A 23,615-nucleotide genomic window follows, 5' to 3' on the forward strand; every position below is an offset into this window, starting at 1 on the left:
AGGAGGGGCGCAGGGCAGCACGGCGGGCACGTGGGCAGCGCCGCACGCATAATCCCGCGCTCTCGGCCCCGGAAGTCTCCGCCCCTTCCGGTCCCCGGCGCGGAGCTACTTCCGGTTTCCGCACCACCGCCATGGCGCCGCCGAGTGCCCGCAAGCGGCGCCGACCGAACGGAGCTGGGGAACAGCGCCGGGCAGCAACGGTAGGGAGGCGCGGGGAGGGGGTGGGGGACGCGACCCCAACCCGTGGGCCTCTTCCCGTGTGTGCCTTCTGTGCCCGCGGCACGGGACCGGCGTGCCCACTCCCCGTTTGCCGGTGTTCCCAGCGCCGCGTCCCCACGTGCTGATGTCTCCGTGTACCGGTGTCCCCAGTCCCCACGTGTGCGTGTCCCAAATATCCCTGTGTGACGCTGGTGTCCCAGCCCGCTGTCACGGCAGCCCTGCTGTCACCGTGACACAAACCTCGCTCACTGCGTCCCCACATCGTGACACAACCCTCCCCCATCCCCAGCTTCCCGTGCCCACGCTGCCTGCCTTTCCCACTGCTGAGGACAGGGATGATGACACTGCCGAGGACACGCAGGCAATGGTGCGGGCGCAGAACAAGAAGAAGAAATCCGGAGGCTTCCAGTCCATGGGTATGTGTAGGGTGGGGGTCACCCCACCTGCAGAGCCCTTCACCGTCCGTATATCCCCTCACTGTTTCCATGTCCCTGCAGGCCTGAGCTACCCTGTCTTCAAGGGTGTGATGAAGAAGGGCTACAAAGTGCCCACACCCATCCAGAGGAAGGTGAGGCCTTGGGGTGCAGGGGCTGTGCTGTGTCCCCCCATGGGGGCACTGACAGCGGGGCTGTGTCCCACAGACCATCCCAGTGATCCTGCGTGGCCGTGACGTGGTGGCGATGGCACGGACAGGCAGTGGGAAGACGGCCTGCTTCCTCCTGCCCATGTTCGAGCGGCTGAAGGCACCCAGCCCCTCCGGAGCACGTGCCCTCATCCTCTCACCCACTCGTGAGCTAGCCCTGCAGACCCTCAAGTTCACCAAGGAGGTACAGGGACAAGTGGGCACCACTCGGGGCTGGAATCCCGGTGTGCTTTAACCTCACTGTTTCCCTTCTTGCCCTGAAGCTGGGCAAGTTCACAGGATTGAAGACCGCTCTTGTGCTGGGAGGAGACAAGTGAGTGGTATTCCTGATCTGACTGAGTCTCTTCCAGCCCCCGCATCCTTAAAACAGCCCCAAATCTGCCCAGCCCTGGGAGGCGGTGGGCTGAGCTGTCCCCTGCCCTTGGTCTCTCCCCACTCTCACAGGATGGAGGATCAGTTTGCTGCGCTGCACGAGAACCCCGACATGTGAGTGTGGGTGCAGGGAGAGGACTTGGTGGGGTTGTGGCCACCAAGGTCAGATTTGGGATGGTGAATTTGGGAGACTGCAAGCAGCTCAGCATCACCATCTCTGGCCCTCACAGAATCATTGCCACTCCCGGGCGCCTGGTGCATGTGGCAGTGGAGATGAACCTGAAGCTGCAGAGCGTGGAATACGTGGTGTTTGACGAGGCTGACAGGTCAGTGTGCTTGGAGGTGATGATGGGAGCAGGGGGACCTTGGCTGCCACATCCCAGGTCCCATGTGCTTTCCCTGCAGGCTCTTTGAGATGGGCTTTGCAGAACAGCTCCAAGAGATCCTTGCTCGGCTACCGGGTAGCCACCAGACCGTCCTCTTCTCAGCCACACTGCCCAAGCTGCTCGTTGAGTTTGCCCGTGCTGGTGAGAATTGGGTAGATGGGCTGGGTTGGGACTGGCTCCAAAGCTTGGTGGTCCTATACTGGTGGCAATGATCTGTTGGGGGGACTTCTCCCTGTCCTGCAGCTGTACTGGACCAGAGAAACAGAGCTGGGTTGGGGTTGGGCCAAGTGGATGTCCCCACGCTGGGAGCTAGAGCTGGTCTCAGCTCTGTGTCCCACATGCCACCATGTCCCGCAGGTCTCACTGAGCCAATGCTGATACGTCTGGATGTGGAGTCAAAGCTCAGTGAGCAGCTCAAGGTGAGCTTTGTGCCTCTCCCTCCAGCACCAGGTGCTCCCATGCCTACAAGTTACCCCATGTTGTCTGGAGACTCATGAGGGGTGACCAGCCCAGAAAGGAGTGGGCACTGCGAGGTGTTCCCAAAAGCCTGGGGGCCCAGAAGGGCTGAGCCCTGCCCTCTCTTTGCAGCTGGCTTTCTTCCATGTCCGTGGAGATGACAAACCAGCGGTGCTGCTCCACCTGCTCCGCAGCGTGGTGAAGCCCCAGGATCAGACAGTCGTCTTTGTGGCCACGAAGCACCACACGGAGTATCTCAAGGAGGTCAGTGGCACCCAGGGTACCCAGTGTTTGGGGTCTGGGTGGGCACTTTAGGGACTCAGTACCTTGGGGACCCTTTCCCTGAGCTGGAGGTGCATTTCCATGTGGGTTCTGTGCTCTCTTTCCTTGTCTGCAGCTACTCACGTCCCAGGGCATCTGCTGTACCCACATCTACAGCTCACTGGACCAGACTGCCCGCAAAATCAACATTGCCAAATTTGCCCATGGCAAATGCCAGGTGCTGCTGGTGACAGATGTGGCTGCCCGTGGTCTTGACATCCCCATGCTGGACAATGTCATCAACTACAGCTTCCCTGCCAAGTCCAAGCTTTTCCTGCACCGTGTTGGTAGGTGCCACCCCGGGGTTCCTCAGGGTGATGGTGACAGGGAAGGTGTGAGTGGGCTGACCCTTGGGGTCCTAGAGCACCAGTGGGTCCCTGTCCCAGGTCGGGGGCTGGTGCTGGCTCTGGTTTCCCACCCCCCTCCTCCTCACCCTGCCAGGTCGTGTGGCCCGTGCTGGCCGCAGTGGCACTGCCTACTCGCTGGTGGCTCCTGATGAGATGCCCTACATCTTTGACCTCCACCTCTTCCTGGGACGCCCACTTATCCTTGCCGGTGCCCAGGAGATGCCTGCAGGTGAGGAGGACCCAAACGTGGAGGTGGCTGCACATCCTTTCGGGTTTATCCTTGAATATTGTGAGCTTTTGTGCAGAAGGGTCTTAGGGGGGTGATGCCCTCTTGCTCCCAGGGTGGGTTGCTGAGGCCATGTCCCTGGTGCTGCAGATGCAGATGGGGTCCTGGGTCGCGTCCCGCAGAGCTTGGTGGATGACGAGGAGTGCCTGCTGCTCACAGACCACGAGGGCTCACTGGAGCTGCAGAGCCTGCGCCGCGTGGCTGACAATGCCCAGAAGCAGTACCTGCGCTCCCGGCCCGGCCCCTCGCCCGAGTCCATCAAGAGGGTGAAGGAGATGGACATGTCTCAGCTGGGCATCCACCCCCTCTTCAGTGAGTGCTTCAGGGCACTGTGGGAGGGGATGCTTCTCCCCTGTGGATGAGCTGATCCCTCTGTGCTCCCCAGGTGCTCACTTTGAAGATACTGAACTGGAGAGGCTGAAGTTGGTGGACAGCATTAAAGCCTACAAGTCCAAGGCGGTGAGCTGGGGCCTGGCCTTTGGATGGAAAGCAGAGGGAGGGGAGGGATGGGAAAAGAGGGAAGTCCCATAATCACAGAGGTTGGAAAAAAATGATCTAAAGATCATCAAGTCCAGCCTTCGACCCATTCTCACCATGCCCATTAAACCATTCACTCCTGGGCTTGCTCTGTCTCTGTGCACAGACCATCTTTGAGATCAACGCCACAGCCCACACGTTGGCCAGCAGCATCATGCGTTCCAAGCGGCGACACGACCGTGCCCTCATCGAGAAGTTCCAGCGCGGGCAGGAGGAGAAGCGGGCAGCAGCTCTCAAGGGGCAGGGGCTGCATCCTGCCACCCCCAAGCCTGAGGAGGAGGAAGGAGAGGAGGAAAACCTCCAGGTAACGGGGCTGGGACAGGGCTGTGCCTTGGCCTTGGAGTGGGCATGTGAACCTCTAGAAGAACCTGGCCCCGGGGTTGGGACATGGAGCCTCAGCCCTTTGTTTGCCCCACTGCAGGAGGTGTTCTCCACCGTGGTGGGACGGAAGCGCAAACGGAGCCGGGCTGCAGAAGATGGTGCCAGGAAAAAGCCACAGCTGCCAGCACAGCGGGATGAGGATTTCTACATCCCATATCGACCCAAGGACTTTGAGAGCGAGCGGGGGTGAGTTGGGAGCACTCCCCTGACCTCCTGCAGCAGCCCGGGCTGTTCTCATTGCTCCCCTCTGTGCAGGCTGAGTGTGGGCGGTGAGGGCAGTGCCTTCGAGCAGCAGGCAGCTGGGGCTGTGCTGGATCTCATGGGTGATGAAGGCCACAACCTGAACAGGAGCAAGCAGCTGCTGAAGTGGTGAGTGAGGTCTGACTGTGGCAGGAAAGAGCTGGGCAGGGAGCAGAGCCCAAGGGGATGTTTCCCTCCTCTCAAAGCCAGTGACTCTTGCTGTATATTGGGCAGTGTCAGGTAGAATTGGGATGCCCAGTGAGGTGGTTGGAGGTGGCTTGTTGTTCAGGAGTCTCCCACCCTCCTCACTCCATCTTTCCCAGGGACCGGAAGAAGAAGCGTTTTGTGGGGCAGACGGGCCAGGAGGAGAAGAAGAAAGTGCAGACAGAGAGCGGGCGCTACATCAGCAGCTCCTACAAGAACAACCTGTATCCTTACCACGCTGTGCTGGGGGAGCTGGGTGTGGGGCTGCATGGCCTTGCAGCTGGGGAGATGGGAGAGGGGGCTCTGCCTGGTGCTAGAGGGAGGTGGGGGAGGCTGAGAGCTGGGAAGCGCTGTGCCTGCCCTTAACCTGCCGCAGCTATGAGAAATGGAAGCAGAAAAACAAGGTTGATGAGCGAGACGAGGACGAAGACAACCAGGGAGGCCGGGAGCAATACAGAGGGAAGCACAAACGTGGGCATGGTGAGTACCTGAACGGGCACCAATCCCCATCTACCCCCCCTGCATCTCTGTGGCCTCCAAGCTTGGTTTTACATCCACCCATGGCTGTGTCTGTCCCACAGCCCCCCAGCGGCCCCCCACCCAGGGCAAGGTGCGCTCGGAGCTGAAGAACAAGCAGCAGATCCTGAAGCAGCGCAAGGCAGCGGCCAAGCAGCGCTTCCTGCAGCGCGGGGGCCTGAAGCGCCTGAAGGCACGGAACCGGCAGCGGGTGCAGGAGCTGCGACAGATGGCCTTCGGCCGCCGTGTTGGGGCCACCAAGAAGGGAAAGCTCCGAAAAAAGATGTAGGAGATGGCCTAGCAAAGGACGCATCAAATAGATACCCAGCTGGTTTTGGAGCCTGCCTCCTCTCTTGTGTCTTATGCCGGGGGTAATTCCTCGCCCAGGTTCAGTTCTAAAAGAACGCAGCACTCAGGGACTGCAGCTGTGTTATATTTTGATGGGAAAAGGCTTTATCAGTATCAATGGCCTGAAGATGAGCAGCTGCTCTACTGTCTGTTCAGGTGCCTTGCAGGAGGGTGCTGGTGGCCCAGGCTCTGTCCTGGGGCGTTTCTCTTCATCTTCCCTGGACTGGCTGAGGAGTGACTTCCATGCTTCATTGTGTCCTAAGTCCATCTATTCGTGGCTGGGAGGCACAGCGACAGCCCTGTGATGCTGTGAGTGTGTGGCAGTGGTGGCAGGCACATGAGGATGCAGCCCCAGCTCAGCACAGATGGCAGCCAGGTCCTGCATGCAGAGCAGCAGCTGGGGACACGGGGGCCTCTGTGTCACAGGGACATCCGCATCCCTTCCAGCCCCGTGGCTGCTGGGCCACACTCACCACATCCAGTTGTGCCTCTGTGTCCCCCAGGGCCACATCCTTGGGGACCTCTAGCCTCGTGGTGGTGAGCTGGAAGAGGCTCAGCACCACCATCCGGATCTGCCCCAGCAGCAGCGTCTTCTGGGCTGCAGCACCTTCCAGCTGGACCCAGTGGGACTCCTGGGGGCAGGGAAGAGCTCAGGGCTGCAGATGGTCCCATCCCACAGCCCCTCGCCCTGGGGGTCCTGCAGCCTTTACCCCCTTCAGCACATCACGGTGGGCAGCTTCCAGACGGGCACGGAGCTGGAGCACCTCCTCATTGCCACTGGTGAGCTCGCCATCAGCCTCCTCACAGCACTGCTGGAGCTGAGCCCGGCCCTGGGCCAATTTCACCCGCCTGGCTTCCACCTGCTGCAGCAGCACTGCCTGTGCCTCCATCAGTGCCCCGAAATGGGCCAGCATGGATGGCACGTCCTGAAACTGGAGCACAGCGTTGAGGGGATGAACAGGATGCTTCCAGGCCCTTCCTTGAGGACAGGAACCCTCACCCTCCCCATGGCCGCTCGCACATCCTCCAGGAAGTCACCGAAGACACGGAGGCTCCGCAGGCGCTGTCCCAGTTGTTCCCTGTGCCCCTGCAGCCTCTCCAGCTCCTGCTGCAGCCTCAAGGCCTCAGCTCTGTGTTGTGCCGCCCGTGCCCTCTCCTCACCTGCCCGCTGCTGCGCCCGCTGCCGCCTTGCTGACATAGCCTGAGGCATCGAGATGCCATTGGTGGGGATGGCAGAAGGACGCGGCCGTGAGCCCAGCCCCGAACCCACTCACACCTTAAGGAAGGCGTTGAATTTGATGGTGTCATCATGGAGCTGCTCTTCCCTCTGGCCCAGCTGCTGCCAGCGCTGTGCCAGGCGGTCCATCTGCTGCTGGAAGTCCTGAGGGGCCAGAGGGTGGAGCACAGCCCACACCCAAGGGGCAGGGACACAATCACAGGGGTGGGGGGGACCTCTGGAGCTCCCTCATCCCACCCTCTCTACTATTCCCTACAGTAGGTTGCACAGGAATGCTGTCCAGGTGGGATTGAACACCTCCAGAGCAGGAAACTCCACCTCTCTGGACTCTGAATCATCCCCAGCTTATTCCTCCCCAGATTCTACACTTGCCCTTGTTGATTTTCATAAGGTTCCTCTCCCCCACAGCTCAGAGGAGGGGGAAAAACCACTGTGCACCCAAAGGAAATCTGTGGTTTCAGTCCCGCTATGGAGGAGAAACAACCACGCATGGGGGGCACACGGTGGGCTGGGGGCTGTACGGGGCTATACCTCTCGCTGGGCCTGCAGGGCTCTCTCCACCTCCACCACCTCCCTCCTTTTCAGCAGCAGGCGCCTGGAGGGCAGCAGAGATGCTGAGTCCCATGTTGGCACTTTCCTGGGGACGCACACAGACCATCACAGCCGGCAGCACAGCCAGGACCCCCAACCCCAACAGACCCCCCCCCCCCCCCCCAAATGCCTGCCCAGGCTCAGCCATAGGGTGTGCAGGTTACCCCTTACCCCCAGCTAAGGCTGCAGCACAGCCCCTTGCCTGGGCTGCCCCCCATAGGATGTCACCTGTCTGCTGAGCTGGGGACACCTCAGAGCCTTCTGCCCAGCCTGAGATCAGCTGCACAAACAGCCCCTTGTTGGTGGGCACAATGGCAGCCTACGGGGGGAGGATGGGGACACTCACTGGAACCGCAGCTTGTCCTGGAACGCCCTGCTCAGATGTTCCTCCAGACCCAGGGACATCTTAGGGACAGCGTCCGGATCCTGTGCAGCAAGGGAAGGGAGCAGAGGAGCAGGACGTGGGGCGGCCATTGCAGACGGCAGAGGGACACAATGCTGTTGCCAGGGGCAGCCAGAGGCTCCCGCAGGGCACGTTTCCTTCCCCCAGCTCTGAGCGTCATCCGGTGAGGCTGGGAGCACACACGTATGGCCTGGGGATCAGGGACTGAGCCCCTGCACAAGGAGGTCTCTGATGGGAAACCCAGGCTGCGGTGTGGCTTGTCAGAGCCAGGAGCCCCAATGGGGCAGGAGACGGGGGGTACCGCTCCCTGGGACACATCCCCCCCTCCATGCTCCTACCCACGCTCTGTCCTCCCCCCACAGCCCTCAGTCCCCACTCCAGCCCTCCTCCCAAACCTCTGCAGGGATCACAGTCAGACCCCAGCTGCTGCTCTGCACCACTGCTCCAATCCCCACAGCTGCTCAGCTCCCAGCTCAGATCGTTCTTCACACTCCAAGAGGGGCTCAGCTCCCTCCCACAGTGCACACACAGCTCTTCTCCATATTTTCCCCCCCCCCCCCCCCCCATCTTCAGCTCCCCTCTGTTCCCCCAGGTGCACTCAGATCCCCACCATTCCCTGTGTGTGTGCTCCCACCCCTCTGCTCACCCCTGCAGGGCTTTATCCATCCCTCACTCTCCTCCTGTATGCTCCCACCCCTCTGAGTCCCACCCTCACTGTGGGCCCAAGAAAACAGTGCAGGTCTTGGGAAAAAAAAAACCAAAACAATTATTTATAATAAAAACAATTAAGTCTCCTTGGAAAGTCAGCATCCCCACCCCAACCCCCCATCCTGCCCCATCCTCCAATTGCTTCTTCCATCATCCTGGCACAGCCACTTGGTGGCCTCAAGGCAACGTTCTCCATGTGCTCCCCCCAGCTCTGGCATTGCTGGCAGTGACTGAGCTGAAACCCCACATCGTAGCCAAGGCTGACATGCACTGAGATGAGCAGGCCACTGGCACCTATTTGCTGAACTCTGCTCCTGCGCTGGGTGGCACCTTGTTAAGAAGGGTATCTGAGACAAAGAGGAACAGGAAAAGAGAGAAGAAAGGGAGAAACAAGGCTGGAAGGGTGGAGTGAAAGCTGGGGGAGTGGAGAAGGAAGAGGGGTGCTCTGGCTGAACCAGATGGCTGCAGGACACGAACAGCCTGTGCTCAGCCACAAGGCAACGAGGACGTTTGGTGCTGGGCTTCCAGCTGGAGCTTTGTGCATTTCCATAACAAGGCATGGAGGTTATGTGCCTTGTGCGTCTTTTCCATTTGTCTTCTGAAGAGGAACCACGCTGTGCAGCTCGCCCTCGTCACCTACACAGGGCACAGAGCAGCACCTCAGCAAGAGTCAGCAAACCAGACAACAGTTCTTTCCCCCTCTTTGTTGCTCCAGCCCCCAAACCCAGCCAGCAGGCAGGCACCAGCGCTCACCTTCTGTCGGGCAGTTGAGATAAGCAGCCTGGATGCTGTTCCCATTGACCAGCGCCATCACCTCCTGCTTGTTGGAGCTGCCCCCCGTGTTCTCTTCCCCATTCCTTTCATCATCATCATCATCATCATCATCATCATCATCATCATCATCATCTCCCGAGTCCACCAGCACTAAGACGTCATCAGAGTCCTGGCTCCTGTCAACAGCAGAGCGAGGGGAGGTGGGCTGATGCTGAGAACAGCTTCTCCCGACCCTGTTCCTCCAGTCTGCATCTCCCCTGGCCTTGACAACTCCATACACCACAACCACCCATTTGGACAGACTCTTCCAACCCTGCACGAACTGCGTTTGAAGAAAAACTGGTTTCACACCCTGCTGGCAGCAACAGCACCAACAGCATTCTGCACTGCTTCCCATTCGTCTTCCAAAGTCGTCCAACCATCTCATCAACAGTCCTGTACTACACTGCAAGAACCCCTCCTGAACAGAGTCATCCTCCCCTCCTGCACACATGGGGAACTGGAGGCACTCAGAATAGTCTTCTCTATTGTGCTGCAGCATCACAGCTGTGGGAACAGAACCAACAAGGGCAAGGAGAGGGAGCAGGGCCAGGAGTGGTGACAGCAGGAAGCAGAGAAGAAATCCAGTGCAGCAGAATCCCCACAGAAGTACTCGCTTACATGCAGCTCTCAGACAGTCCCCCCAAAGGAAGAGAACACAGTGCAGACACCCATGCAGAGAAGCAGATTGCCATTTCACTCTACACACCAAGTTTTAGGGCTCACCTGCACCATGGAGAAGCTCTCCTGCACAGCCTTCCCCCATGCTAACAGGACACCTCTGCATGCCCAGAGGCAGTGACAAGTGTTCCCCTCATTCTCCTGCTCCCTCACCCACACCAAGCCTCACCCAGCCATGCTGAACCCTTCCACTTTCACCTAAGAACAGCTCTGTTCTGCTCTACTGGAGATCATGGCTGCCAGGATGCTAGGCTAACAAACCAGACTGAGGAAAAGCAACTTACCTGAATGCAGCACCTAAATGGGAGAGAAGGGAAGAGAGAAGGGAGTGTTAGAAACCAATCCCACAGCAGCTGCTGGTTTTGCTGTGCAGATCCTACCAGCTGTGCATAGGAGCTCGGAAGGAAAGGGAAGAGTAGGAATGGCTCTGCACAGCTCCCTGCAGGAGCTCAGGGCAAGATACTTGAAGCATCCAGCCATGGAAGGGCCTTGTGTTCCAGCCTAGTTCCTTCAGTGAGGATGGGCTCCTTACCAGGAGCACGATGATGCCCAAGAGCTGGGGGTAGTCAGTAGCTGACTCCAACACAACAGGAAGGGCAGGTAGGTTAGGGAAAATTCCTCTCTACCCCGTGGCTTGCACAGAGAGCTCCTACCTCTGAGGCACAAGAGAGGATTGTAGTACAAGACAACCCCGGAGATGGTGAGGACAGCCATCAGGGACAGGACCACCACCGCACCCACAACTCCAACTATGTTTGTTGGTTCTGCAGAAAAGGGAAACACAAGAGGCCAACTTGTCGCTGGGACATGGATGGATGCCAAGGATGTTCAAATAACAGAGGTCTCAGTGCTGCACTGCTCTGATTTCCCCCCATTCCTACAGTCCCACCACCACACAAGGTGTGCTCGTATGATGAAACAACCATGCTTCATTGACATGGAAAACAACACTGCAAGGTTTTTGTGAAAACAAATCCGCTCCTGCTTGTTGCTGCTTGAGAGCTCCTCTGCCCCCAGCATCAACAGGAAGGACCAAGGAGCAGCTGTGCTCCTCTCTCAGGCCCAATACACCAAGGTGAGAGGAATGGAGGCTTTTAACTCTGGGACGAGAAGACCCAGTCCCACACCTCGCTTGCAGTGAAAGCACAAAAAGTATCACAGACAATCAGTGACACATGCAGCCCCACAGGGGCTCTCCAGCACTTGCCATGAGCTGTGTCCCTGCTTTCCTTACATTCCCAGCCACAGCAACCCCAGGCAGCCCTACTCACGCTTCACCGTCAGGCAGACGAACACCTCCCGCAGCCCCACGGGGTTCTGTGCTTTGCAGATGTAACAGCCCCCATCGATGCCCTGGGAGCAGTTCTGGATGGTGAGGTGGGACACGTTGCCCTCCTGGGCAATGAAGTACCTCCCTCCAGGTTCGATCTCTGGCTGGGTGATGCCCCGCAGCCAGGTGAGTCTTGCTGCAGGCACGCTCTCGGTCACACGGCACGTCAGGGTCACGTTGTCACCCACAAAACAGGTCTTTGGGGGCTCCAATTCCAACGAGGGGACTTCTGAACCAGCCCAGAAGGAAAGAAACAGTCAAGGAAGAGATGGAAGAGTTAAACATAACAATCTGTCAGCCATCCGACTGATTAGTAATCATTAACAGAGGAAAACATGCAGGTTGAGACTCGAGCAGCCTTCCATGGAGTGATATGATATTATGTGATATGAGCAACTCTCACTTTTCCCATTTTTGACACCTGCATTTATATCGACAGAGGACAACACCTGGAGGGCAGCCAGGAGGAATATGGCAGAGGAGAAGGGCAGCCCAGGGGGCTGGGGACACACAAAACCATTCTGACATAAACCCAGCCCCAGTACATTTAAACTCAAGCTGAGCAAGGCACTCAAATCACTGGTTCATGTTTTCTGTTCTGGACACAGGTATGAGTGTTTGCATAGGAGAAAAGGTTGGTGCATGGGGATTTGTCAACCCAAAACACGACTCAACAACAACTCTGCCACGCTAGATCTCACCTGTAGGACTTCTGTGCCTCGTGCAGTCACCTCTGCACAGCCAAATCTTGTCAGGCTGCCTTGTTTGCATCCCTCCCCTGCTGCAAGAACCAGCAAGACTGGCTCTGGAGGGCAGAGAACGATCAGGATACCTGTCTACCCCACCATTAATCATTAATACGGTGAAGAAACCAACTTACTTATCTCCACAGAGCATGCAGGCTCCTCCTGCTTCACAACGTGGCTCCCAACACACTTGAACACTTTGCGGTGGGAGAGGTAGGAGCTGTTCAGTGTTTCCACGTGGGTGTCTGAGGAGCTTGTGGAGCTGATGAGCCAGCTGGAGTTCTCCAGATCGTGCCCCTCTTCTTGCCAGTGCAGGGTGGGGTGGGGATACCCCCCAGGCCAACTGCAAAACAGCTGCAGCATCAGCCCCGAGGAGGAGCTCTCAGCCCAGCACTTTGGGGTGGAACGTGGTGGATCTGTAGCAAGAAGGTCACGCAGTTAGAAACATATCCGAGTCACTTGGTGTCCCAGGGCTGGAACCTCAGAGAAAGCTTAGCTTTGCAATCATTCCCCTTGAAACTCTCCATGGGTTCCCTGCCTGCGTTTCCCCCTGATCGGCGCACCACTGCCTCAGGGGAGCATAACTGAGACAGCCAAGAGGGACAAAGCAGGAGGCTGCTTTGCAAGAAGTATCACAGCAACCACTACAACACAGGGGAAGGACACATCTTTGCCACAGTCTCTTTTGGAGACAGCTGTCACTGCTGCGTGGGGTCACACTGCCTCGCTCAGCCCCTTGCTGTGCTATGCTCACATCACACTGCAGCAGTGGGGACAAACTCCAAGAGAAGGGAGGTGGGTAAGGCACTGCTGGGTTCACGCCAGGGCCGACCATCGGGTAACCGAGAGTTTGCTATTTAAATACAGAAACAACTAAAGGCAAGATGGGGCAGAAGCCAACAGAAACACAAGAGCAGCCCCCTCAGGCAGAGCAGAGCTCACGTTTCATGCAGCTGGACTTCATGCCTCTCCCCCATCGTCTGGTTTCTTCACATTTCTGGGGCTGCCCAAGAGTAGGATTTTGGTGGAGAAACTTTTGCACATACACACCCATATGCAAATACACACACGTCTGTTTAACAGCCAGAGGGATTCTGGACTCTGATCCAGGCAGAAGAAGTGCAGTGTCCCTGCAGCTGGCTCACCTGCTACAATGCTCAACAAGACTGAGAGATGCTGCCAAAGAAAGCTCCAAAGAAAAGGTGTCAGAGAGGGATGAGTTATGCTTATTTTGTAAAGCGTTTTTCAAGTGACTGGATCCACACAATTTGGATCAAACGGGAAAAAAATCATGGCAAAAACCCACGTGAGCTGCAACAATACCTTCTGAGGGCTTGGCTTTCCAGGAACAATATACATGCACCTTTTATGAGCTCTGAAAACACCCAATTGTGGCAAGAGATTTTCCTATGGCACTTCCTCTATTCCAGCTCTGGGGTGGTCTCATAACTGACTGTGAACATTGGCTGTGGTTAACAAGAGCAAAATGTCAGCCTGAGACACCACAAACTGCCCTGCATTGAAAGGTGGGCGCAGCCAGAGCGCTGTTTTAAGCACAAAGAAAACTTTTTGGTACATCCAGTATGACGTGTCAACTGCTAACTTCCACACAAAGCCTGAAGATCCTGGGCGATGTTGTGTCTGTACCTGAGGTTCACAGCAGCCCTGGCCAAGCTGCTCCCATGGCCAGCAACAGAGAGCATGAAAAAAATGGGTACTTGCTTCTAACATTATGTTGATAAGCTTCAACTTTTAGCCTGTGCTGATGTTGCTTTTACTGGCCTTAAGCATCACTAGAAATCTCTTTCCCACCTGCTTAAGGAGACTCCAGTGGTGCACAGCACCTGCGTGACCTTTGGAAATTAACTGACAAGTCACACATTAACAAACCAATTTCAGAACCAATTGGTGGTTGGACTACATGATCTCAGTGATCCTTCCAATCGTAATGATTCCACCATCTGCACACAATCACTGTGGAAACAACTCAGATTTTGAGTGACTCTCAGAAATGGTGAGTGTCAGCAGCACTGCTGCTCGTTGATATCTTTTGCTCACGAGCATTTTGCTTCACTGCTCTAGATTTAGGGCTCCCATTTCTAAGCTCTAAGCCAACCACATTCTCTATTTATCTATCTATCTATCTATCCATCTAGCAGCCTAAGGTTTGATTCCTTCAGTCCAGCCCCTGTGACCCTCCGACTCTGTCTGCAGGTTCCTTGCCCCAGGAAGGGAATTTTCACCTGTGCAAACGTTCAGAGATTTAATCTGTACAGAACAGGTACTTTTACAACACATACCTGTCAACAAACACCGACAAAGCAACACCCTGAACGCAAACAGAAAATAGCCATCACTCTGCAAATGTTGACAGAAAGATCAACAAGAAAAGCAAGAGCTGGTAAAGCACAGATTGGCAATGAAGCAGAACTGGCAGCAGCCTTTCCCTCTTTCAAACCCTACGGTTGGCAGGGAGGACAGCAGGATGCAGCCCAGGCCTATGAAGAATTCTAGGAAAATGGATAAGGAATGGAAACGGGACCTGTGCGACCTAGGGGTGGAAATTCTGGGACAGACTTACTGGCTACCAGGAGCTGGACTCTGTGCTCGTGGTCTGTCTTGTTCAGCACTTCCTTACAAGTGTAGTTGCCCTCGTCCTGCAGCCGCAGCTCTGAGATGCGCAGAGAGCTGTTGTCCACCAGGGAGAAGCGGACGTCTGGGGGGAAGGCGACCCTCGAGGAGAAGAGCGGGGGAAAAGAGCGCGGGTCCCCCTGGAACCACAGCACCTCAGTGGCCTCTTTGGAGACATTGCGGCACAAGAGGAGGATGCTTCCTCCCACCTTCCCAAACACCACTTCTGTTGTTCCTGCAAAACAGAAGGCAGAGCGTTAGGCACGGGGGGGGGACACACGAAGCCCCTTCCTCAAGCTCCTCACGTCCCGTCCAACCAGAACCCAGCGGGGAGGGCCTTTCTAAGTCCGAGGGCAGCAACCCTGCTGAAGGCGGATGAGAATTCAGAAGGAAAGGTGATTTAGGAAGAAAAACCCTCGGATTTCTGCTCGGCCGCCCGCAGCTGTGCTTCCACAGCCGCAGCGCAGCGCTGCGCTCAGATCCCTCAGGCCGCCCCTCCTCCCGTACCTGCGGCGCTGCGGCGCGGCATCCGCACCCACACACACAGCGCGACCAGCAGCCCGGCCAGCGCCGTCCCGCCGCGGAACCACATCGCCGTCCGCCTCCTCCGGCACCTCCTGCTGAGGATGGACCCGCCTGGAGGCGGCGCGATCCGCCCTCCGCCCTCACCTCTCCCTCTGGTGCCCGGCCGTCGCCGCCGCCACCCCCGCTGACGGGACACCCGGTGGCTGCCCGCCGCCATCTTGGCCGCCCCCGGCCGCCATTTTGAGCGCCCCCGGCCGCCGCCGCCGCCATGTTGGGCGCCCCTCCGCGCGGCGCGGCGCTGCTTTACGGCCATCTTACAGCTCCTCGGGCCTCGTCGCTGTGGAACGAGGACGGCGGGGCGGGCCGGCCGTGCGGGGAGGAGAGAGGGCTCGATTTTGTGCGAGGCCCCACAAGCGGCTCCCCAGTGCCACAAATAAGGCGATTCTCTGCCGGGCTAAGGCCGAGAGCTGCTCGGGGCGATCGGCGCAATGCTCGCTCGCAGCCACAGCCCACGTTTACAGCTCAGCGTGGGACACTTTGTATCGTCAGGGATTAACGGCCGTGCGCCACGCTTACCTGGCGTGCCCCCAGAGTTTATTGCCCGTAAGCACAGCGCAGCGGCGCCGCTCCCCGGCCGATGCCCTCGGGGCCCTGCGACGCGGAGGAGCGCGACGCAGCTCCGCCACCTGGGGGCGCCCTAAAGACCGGAGAGGGGGAAGGAGGGGGGGCCGGCAGCCAATGGGAGCGGAGCGCGGCGCCGCCGCAGCCAATAGGAGCGGAGCGGGGGAAGGGAGCCGGGGGGGGAGGGCGAAGGGCAGCGGCGATCGTGCGGCGCGGCTGTCGCGCAGCACGGGTGCAGAGCGCGGAGCGGCCATGCCGGTGGAGCTGGGGCTGTGGGACGGGCCGCTGAGCCTGAGCGAGGTGGAGCAGAAACCCGCGCACCCGCTGCGCGTCAAGTACGGCTCCGTGGAGATAGATGAGCTGGGCAAGGTGCTCACCCCTACGCAGGTGAGCGGGGGGGGCTGCGGCCGTTCAACATGGCGGGGGCTTCGGGGCTTTGCCGGGAGCGGGGCGGGACGAGCCGCGTGGTGACGCTGCCGGTCCTTCAGGTGCAGCACCGGCCCACCAGCATCGAGTGGGAGGGCTGTGATCCCCACAAGCTCTACACCCTGGTGCTCACCGACCCCGATGCGCCCAGTCGGAAGGATCCGAAGTTCAGGTAATGGCGTTTATGATTTCCTATCGAATCTGCGGAAAATGGAGCGTTGCTTTTGGACCGAGCGGCTGGCAGGAGGCAGAGGATGCGCTCTGCCCTTGTATCTGTCCTCATAGACCTGCACAGTGCGAGGCAGAGCAGCTGATTCTGCCGTTTCTGCCAGTAGCTCGAAGTGGCACAGATCTGCTGCTCGTTGTGCTGCGTGCAGGAATTGAAATCAGGGCTGTCAGTGCAGCGAGGGAGCAGCTCGCCCTCAGCTCAGGCTCAGGAACGCACGCAGCACTCGCTTCTGGGCTCAGAGGTGGGTGCTGGTGCTGCAGGGCAGGATGGATGCTGCCCAATGGGCTGTGAGCCCTGCAGCAGGCACTGAGCTCCCAGTGCTCTTTGGGTTTAACGAATTAGAAATGGCAGCAGTTAGATTTGGTTCTCGTACGCTGAGCCCACAGGAAAACAGCTGCTTGGAGCAGAGGAAGGTCGTACCTGGGGGTTGTTGTGCAGCCTGATTGTTTTATTTTTAGTTTTTTAACCTTCTTTCAGAGAATGGCATCACTTCCTGGTGACCAACATGAAAGGTAACGATGTGGGGAGCGGGACCGTGCTGTCAGACTACGTGGGCTCGGGGCCCCCTAAAGGAACAGGTGGGTGCCTGCCTGCAGCAGTGCCTCGGGCCTGGTGGTGGTGTGGGTGGGTGAATGTGGGCTTGGAGGGGAGCACAGTGCTGCAGAAGTGGCCCACGGGTCCACTTGCATCTAAACCCGAGCCTGGTCAGGAGTTAGCAGCACCACCCCTTCTGCGTCTGTTGAGGGGCTGTGCCTGCATTCAGTAGCCAGAAGGAGCACAGGTGTGACGTGAGCCGTTCAGGCATCTCAAGATACCTCCCTTAAGCTCATTTAGCTCAGTCACTCTTATCCCAGGGAATGGTGGTATCAGCTGCCAGCAATCCTCGGGTGGACACATGCTTCTTTCCTGAGCTGGGGTCACTTCAACCCTTCAACCCTGGAAGTCCAAGCGAGGTGCACTTGTAATGCTGTCTCATCCCTGCAGGGCTGCACCGCTACGTGTGGCTGGTGTACGAGCAGCCGAAGCAGCTGGCCTGCAATGAGCCCATCCTGTCCAATCGCTCTGGCGACAAGCGAGGGAAGTTCAAGGTAGCAGCTTTCCGCAGCAAGTATGAGCTGGGGGTGCCGGTGGCTGGCACTTGCTACCAGGCAGAGTGGGATGACTACGTTCCGAAACTCTATGAGCAGCTGTCTGGGAAGTAGGGAGAAGGGACCTGACCACGCACTGTGCTGCATTCTCCGTTCCCCTGGAGACCGGTCTTGTCTCAGCATTTCTCTGTAGTTTTGTTTGCCTGGTGAGCTGAGAACCCAGCTGCTCCTGCACTGACAACTTGAGCCGTAACTCGAACCATAACCCCACCGATCTCTGTGAAGTGAATCTGCTTTGGTGTCAGAGCGGTCTGGCTGTGCATTGTGCTCCAGCTGGCTCCTGTAGGTACAGGCCATAGCTAAATAGGCTTCTGAAAAGCTGACCCTGTGAGAGCAGCCCCCAAGGCCAACCTGCTCAAGGGAAGCCTAAGCCTTTGTGACTCAGTGCCACTTCAGAGTGTCTCTACTGTGTTAAAACGGTGTCATGCAGCAGCAGTGTGGGTAGAGAACCACTTCTGACTGCGAAGCCTTCTCTTTCCAGAAGGGGAGAGGGCAGCAGTCTATAAAGGAAACTGCATTTTTTTTCTCTCTTGCAAGTATTTGGCCGGTGCCTCCAATAATGTGAACCACTAATTAGTAGAATGAGGTAGGGACTCTGGTTTATAGCACTACTTTCTGATCTGTGTTTCCACTCAAAGCTGAGAGGCTTTGCTTTGCTCAACTTCTGTTGTGACCTGGTGTTGCTCACAGTGCAATTAAACACTTTGCAAGGTGGATGGACAGTGTGGTTGTCTTCTTGGGGGAGGGAGGGGGAAGAGGGGAGCACTTAGAGGAGCAGTGTGATGTAGCAAGGTTCCTCTTCTGGTGTGCAAGGAGAGGCTGGAGCCTTGTGCTGGGAGCTCCACCATCCTGGCAGTTGCCTTAGCACTTCCTGGGCTTGAGGAGCAAAGTGCAAGGCAGGCACATCCCAGAAGCCCGTGCCTCACTCACCTCACGGTGGTGCAGGGTAGTCTACAGCCTGTTACCTATTGCTAATGCATTCATTGCAGCAAGTGGGGCAGCATTTGCTCACTTGAGTGCAGGTTTCACCTCCTGTGACATGCACTGCCATCAGCATTACACGCCTGAAGATGCATCCCAGCCCTGCTGCAGGGTACACTGGTTGCTGCTCTTCCAGCAGCCAGGCCTGGTGTTATTTCCTGAGCCCTTGGGGCAGGAAACAAACCTGGATTCAAATCACAGGCTTGGTTTTAAAAAAGATGAGGACAATGTAACCGCTTCACACAACTGGAAGCCTTCCTCCTCCTTTTAACTGCTTCATTGTCTCAAAGGACCTGTTTTTAAGGGGTGTGAAAGACAGACGTGCATTACCAACTTCAGCACCTTGTAGCAATGCCCTGTGGAAATCAGAGTTACCTCATAGTTTGCCCCCAGGGTGGGAACCCAACCCAGCATTGCAGCTCCATACCTGGAAGGCAGCACAGCCAGACCCGAAGCACAGTGCCAGCTGGTGGCGGGGTGCCACAGGCAGAGCATCACAGGCACAGGTCCTCCCAGCAAGGAAGCTTTCAGGGGAAAGCCCCAACTGAACACACCAAGATCTACAACAAAAACAGCAGAGGGTGCAGATCCCAAGAGCTGAGCCAGTTCAGACTGGAAGAAAGGCATAAAATAAAGACATGAGCAGCAATGCAGCAGTCTGAACGCATCCCCCCCCAGCCCAGGGCCAGGCCATGAGCCACTGCTCCCCCAAAGAGACAGCGAGGCACTGTGATGAACACTTTTATTTACAAATATAATTAAAAGCTCTGACAGTTACTCATGCTCTTCCTTTGAACCTGAAAAACGTTTTTGTTTTTTTTTTTTGCTGTTTTGTTTTCCTTGTTGCTTTTTTTTAAGTTTTTCGTTTTTTTTTTTATTTAAAGTGCATGCAAAAGAAGTAAAGCCTTTTTTTTTTGTTTGTTTTGTCGGTTTTTTTTTATTTTTTTTTTTTTTTTCCATCTTTTTTTTTTTTTTATTGTAAGAAAATACACAGTTTGAAAGTGTGAGTAATGCGATATTTATGACTGAAATCATGGGAGACCGGGGGAGGATTCGGGAGAGGAACAGAAACATCAGAAAATAAAGCAATAGGATGGACCAAAAGAAAGAGAAAAGAAAGGAGCGGGGATGGTGTGAGAGACAGCGCCGAACTGCAGGGACTGAAGCGGAAGGGAGGAGGGGGAGGGAAAAGGGGAGGAAAGAAGTAAAAAAATTTCTGATCAGAGAAACAGTTAAAATACAATATGAAAATAAGTAAAAGCTCTCCTTAAATTCCTTCTATACACAAAATACACGATTTGACAAAGCCCAATTTGTGCTACTGGGATCCCGCGGGCTCGTTTCTAAGTGTATTCGACATTCTCCGCGACAGCAGAAAATGGTTTATGATACAATCAAGAGTAACGCCGAGGAGCGAGGGCCGCCCCGCCTGGCACAGTGCTCCTACAAAGCGCCAGGTCTTCGCCCACCCCCCTCCCCCACAAAGTAATAATATGTCACCACTGATATGTACAGCACGATTCCGTGGTTGGTGGTGTTTTTTTTTTTTTTTTTTTTTTTTTTTTTTGTTCTTTTAAAAAATTTAAAATTTTTTTTTTTTTTTTTTCACAATCTTTAATAAAATTTTTCTTATTATTATTTTCATTATTCCTGATGAATAAATACCAAAAAAATAAAAATAAAATAAAATTATGCAGCAGCTAGTTAAGGTAAGGCTGCGGATTTCGTCTCTCTCCCCCTGGGTTTGTATCTATCACTTATATTTTTTTTTTTGCTTGTACTTTCAGAGATTGGTGGAAAAATGAGTGATTGCTCCAAAGCAACAAACATCCACTTGGGTTTGGGTTTTTTTTTTTTTGTTTTTTTTTTTTTTTTTTTTTTCTCCATTAAAATCGTCTCCAAAGTTTTTCACTGAAACATTTTTAATCATTGCACAGAGACATCAATACTGTGACATACTATGGAAAAGACCGCCAGGAGCCGTCCTGCACCGGGACTTGACACAGGGGGAAAGGGGACCCCTGATGGAGTAAGAATATACAGGCACTAGTCCGACACGATGTCAGTAAGAGAGACAGAAAGAGAGAGAGCACGCCCGTTAACATGGGGAATGTTGCTTTTGCAAGTTTTGTACCTATTTTGTTTGATTTTGTCTGTTTTTTTTTGTTAAATGGCCAAGAAATTTCGTCTCATCTATAGTCCTCCTTGGGATAATCTAATGTGACCAAATTCCCAAAGCCCATTCGTAAGCTCTCCATGTCAAACGTCTCAATCTCTCGCTCCTGCCTTTCCAACAGAAACTTGATCCTCTCGCTGCGTTCCTTCTGGAGGGCGGCGAGCTCCTCTTCAATCTGCAAGAAGCACAACCAGCACAGCCCCTCAGCAGCGCCCTCAAACACACACAGCCCTCTGCAGGCCCCTGCCGGGCACCAACTACGGCTACATGCACTCAGGCAGCAGCTGCTCACTGCCAGCAGCCCGCCCCAAACCCACCTTTTGTTCCAGATGTGCCCTGCGCAGTGACACCCTCTGCTCCAGCTTCTGGAGTTCTCTTTCGTGCTGTGCTTCTGTCTGCATCTTAATTTTGCTCTGGTACGCGTTGAGGAGCTCCATCTCCTGCTGGAGTTGCAGTCTCAGGGCTTGGCATTCCGCTTCTTGGGCCTCGTCCAGTCGCAGCTGTGAGACAGAACACGTCGTGCTGCAAGGACTGGTGGCCTGACTGCACCCACAGCCCTGCAGGCCTGCAGGCAGGAGGGCAGGGATGCTGCACCTACCGCTTGCGAGGCCATCATCTCGTTGATGCTCTGCTCGTACTGCTCCGCCAGGATGGCGAGCTTCCTCGTCTGCTCGTCCTTCAGACTCTTCAAAATTGTCTTGTGCTCACTCTTTGGAGTTACTTCCAGCTGGTGATTCTTCAGTGCTTTGTACTGCTTAGTTTGCACTTTGCACGTGTCCTGGAACTGCTTTTTGATCTGCATTTCCATAGCCTGCCAAGGAAGGAACGATGTGAAGAGCACAGATTGCTTTGGGAATGCAGAGGTCACAGCCTGCCCAAACGGACACAGCCCTGAGGCACAACCACAGCTCCCCCGTGCTCTGCATTTCTCCTGCTCTGTGCACGCAGCGACCAGCCCGAGAGCAACTCCAGTGTGTGCTGAGCTGCCACTGACCACAGGCCTGGGCCAGGAACAGGATCAACCAAACCTCCTCAGCCCAGGACATCAGTCTTCTGCTGCTGCCCCCTGCCTCCCGCACAGTGCAATGGCCTTGCCTCTGAGGCCTCCTGTTTTGCTAGTCTGCATGAGCTGCCTCTCCTCACTACAGACACTACACAGGGACAGCCGACCTGAGAACCTGTGAGAGTGTGAGGAAATGAACAAAAGCACTATGCTTTTTCAGACATTCTGAGGAAGAGAGCCATCCCCCAGGGCAGCTCTGAACCCGGACAGAGCACAGGGCTCAGCACACCCATGTTCGCTCCCCTTGTTGATTTTTAAAGCAAGGAAGCATCAGCCAACCCCTTTCCATACTGAGGCCTGTAGGCTAACATGAGCGAGGGCGGAGGATGGCATGGACTATCAGGAGCAAATCCTGTCATACCTCGGTGAGGAGCAGCCTATTTTTATGGGCAGTCTCAATTAACATAACAGAAATCCTCGGTGAGCTCTGCTACAATAGCTTGCAAATTCCTCATACCAGTGCAGCTCTGAGCAAAGGGAAGGGATGCAAGGGAGAGCACGGTGGAGAATGCTGGTTCTGCGGCACAGGTGCTGCTTGAGAAGCCTCAGACACACAACCTGCCTGCCCACAAAGCACGGCAGGACACAGGCTGGGAGGGAAGGAAAGCTTCCAGCACCTTCAGGTTCTTTGGTTGCTGCCGGAGCTCCATGAAATGCTTCCTGTGCAGCTCCCGCTCTCGTCGCTTGTTGTATTCCAGCTGATTCTCAAGCTCAGTCTGGTGCTGCAGCCGGATCAGGTCCATTCGCAGCTTCTGCAGCGTGTGCAGCTGCCTGTATTCCAGCTCACGCGTCGACTCGTCGTGCCGGATCAGCATGGCGTGCTCCATTTCTTTCTGGGTCCGCTTCTTATTCAACTCCTGCACAAGAGCACAGCAGAACACCAAAAAAAAGGTGAATTTGCAAGGCTGGCTACTCGTGTCACTGCCTCAGATGGCATCGAGCTCTTCCAAGTGCACCACCATGGCACCGTGGGAGCGCTGCTGATGACCTGGCATGGCTCTGTAACTCACACCAAGGCACCTCCCAGGTCCCCCAGTGGCCGTCCAGCAGGTGGCACTGGGGCCACACAGCCCTCTGCTGCGGCTGCTGCAAGTCCCAGAAGTTTCCAACTCCTCCTGGAGTACTGAAAGCTGCGGGGGACCGACGGCCATGGCCACAACTGGAGGCCTTTCTGTCTGTTTCACATTTCCCCAGGCTCCTGTCAGATGATGGGAGACGAGGCTTCTTATACACTAATTACTAATGGCCAAAGAAGTATTCAGCTCCAAAGCACACTGCATAAGAAAAACTACTTCATCTGCCACCAGATACGGGTGATTTTTGACCCCATGTGTAGATAAAATGATGACATATGCCAAGCCTCGTGCTACTTTGCAATGCACACAATTGTTTCTGCTCACAGTGCCCTGCAGGTCCAAGAAAACCTTCAGCACACTGTAAACCAACAAGCAGGAAGATAACTGGTGCTGAATGCTGTCATTATCTCTGTCTCAAGGTATTGCCAACAACCTGCAGAGCCACGAGCTGAATCCGGCTCAGGTGAGCAGTGATTCCAGCTGTACCCTTAGTGGTGCTCTGCTGACCTTGGCAGACGGTCTGCTGGTACATCTCTGCTCCAGCTCTCAGCTTACCAACTCGTCACTACACTTCATGCTAGCCTAAGGCACAGCAGGGGCTGCCTGGCACTATGTATGCACACAGTGCCCAGCACATGGAGGGCTCACTGTTGGCTCGTCTAACAAATTCCTGCAGCAGAAGCAAAAATAACTAATTATTCTGAGCTTTTACTTGCATGTTGTAATCCCACTGCACTTCTCAACATCAGCACCTGCAAATATCCACTCCAAACCTGCTGGCTCTAACTGTGAAGACACTGCACGCGCTCACATTTAAGCAAAACTCGCACCCTGACAGCCAAAATAAAGACAAGGACATGCTGCAGTGCGTTCCATTTGCAGCACGTGGCAGTGTGTGTTCAGCTGGGACGTGTGCCTTGGCCTCAAAGCAGGCCAGCCAGCTGCTCCTGTGCCCATCTCACACCTGGTTTCAA

At 55.8% G+C, this 23,615-nt stretch overlaps 5 protein-coding genes across 7 annotated transcripts in view; 2 read left to right on the forward strand and 3 right to left on the reverse strand.

Annotated features, from left to right (window-relative positions):
* Positions 1–114: 114 nt before the first annotated feature.
* Positions 115–5,324, forward strand: DDX54 (DEAD-box helicase 54). Its single transcript, XM_042887066.1, has 20 exons — positions 115–200; positions 509–635; positions 717–787; positions 861–1,046; positions 1,126–1,175; positions 1,307–1,348; positions 1,465–1,560; positions 1,640–1,761; positions 1,978–2,039; positions 2,209–2,340; positions 2,474–2,684; positions 2,839–2,973; positions 3,121–3,342; positions 3,416–3,489; positions 3,674–3,871; positions 3,989–4,134; positions 4,204–4,317; positions 4,512–4,616; positions 4,769–4,872; positions 4,974–5,324. Exons 1-20 carry the CDS (start codon positions 132–134, stop codon positions 5,195–5,197), a joined length of 2,490 nt encoding a protein of 829 aa, XP_042743000.1. The 5' UTR covers positions 115–131; the 3' UTR covers positions 5,198–5,324.
* CFAP73 (cilia and flagella associated protein 73) lies at positions 5,321–7,857 on the reverse strand. 3 transcript variants are annotated; one of them, XM_042887069.1, is made up of 7 exons: positions 7,431–7,857; positions 7,025–7,130; positions 6,533–6,637; positions 6,257–6,457; positions 5,967–6,188; positions 5,730–5,888; positions 5,321–5,534 (listed from the first exon to the last, which is right to left on the reverse strand). In XM_042887069.1, the coding sequence occupies exons 1-7, from the start codon at positions 7,556–7,558 to the stop codon at positions 5,505–5,507; spliced, it is 951 nt and encodes a 316-aa protein (XP_042743003.1). In that variant the 5' UTR covers positions 7,559–7,857; the 3' UTR covers positions 5,321–5,504. The 3 variants fall into 3 exon arrangements, with proteins under 3 accessions (XP_042743003.1, XP_042743002.1, XP_042743001.1); XM_042887068.1 differs by having other exon boundaries at positions 5,321–5,563; XM_042887067.1 differs by having other exon boundaries at positions 5,321–5,888.
* Positions 7,858–8,314: 457 nt separating this feature from the next.
* On the reverse strand, positions 8,315–15,144 carry VSIG10 (V-set and immunoglobulin domain containing 10). Its single transcript, XM_042887056.1, has 8 exons — positions 15,066–15,144; positions 14,347–14,631; positions 11,900–12,181; positions 10,961–11,248; positions 10,343–10,453; positions 9,974–9,986; positions 8,949–9,145; positions 8,315–8,831 (listed from the first exon to the last, which is right to left on the reverse strand). The coding sequence occupies exons 1-8, from the start codon at positions 15,136–15,138 to the stop codon at positions 8,761–8,763; spliced, it is 1,320 nt and encodes a 439-aa protein (XP_042742990.1). The 5' UTR covers positions 15,139–15,144; the 3' UTR covers positions 8,315–8,760.
* A 602-nt stretch (positions 15,145–15,746) lies between these two features.
* PEBP1 (phosphatidylethanolamine binding protein 1) lies at positions 15,747–18,059 on the forward strand. The gene is made up of 4 exons (XM_042887026.1): positions 15,747–15,929; positions 16,031–16,140; positions 16,675–16,775; positions 17,182–18,059. The coding sequence occupies exons 1-4, from the start codon at positions 15,795–15,797 to the stop codon at positions 17,397–17,399; spliced, it is 564 nt and encodes a 187-aa protein (XP_042742960.1). The 5' UTR covers positions 15,747–15,794; the 3' UTR covers positions 17,400–18,059.
* Positions 18,060–19,944: 1,885 nt separating this feature from the next.
* Positions 19,945–23,615, reverse strand: part of LOC122188581 (serine/threonine-protein kinase TAO3) — a 32,464-nt gene continuing 28,793 nt past the window's right edge. Inside the window, exons 10-13 of the mRNA XM_042887005.1 lie at positions 22,183–22,422; positions 21,101–21,313; positions 20,820–21,002; positions 19,945–20,677 (exon numbers count right to left, since the gene is read on the reverse strand). Coding sequence (XP_042742939.1) covers positions 20,516–20,677; positions 20,820–21,002; positions 21,101–21,313; positions 22,183–22,422 — 798 coding nt within the window. The 3' untranslated portion in view covers positions 19,945–20,515. The remainder of the gene's footprint in view (positions 20,678–20,819; positions 21,003–21,100; positions 21,314–22,182; positions 22,423–23,615) is intronic.

This window comes from Lagopus leucura, unplaced genomic scaffold (assembly GCF_019238085.1).
Source record: "Lagopus leucura isolate 7727_CA_CO unplaced genomic scaffold, USGS_WTPT01 Super-Scaffold_100071, whole genome shotgun sequence".
In the NCBI taxonomy this organism is placed as follows: Eukaryota; Metazoa; Chordata; class Aves; order Galliformes; family Phasianidae; genus Lagopus; species Lagopus leucura.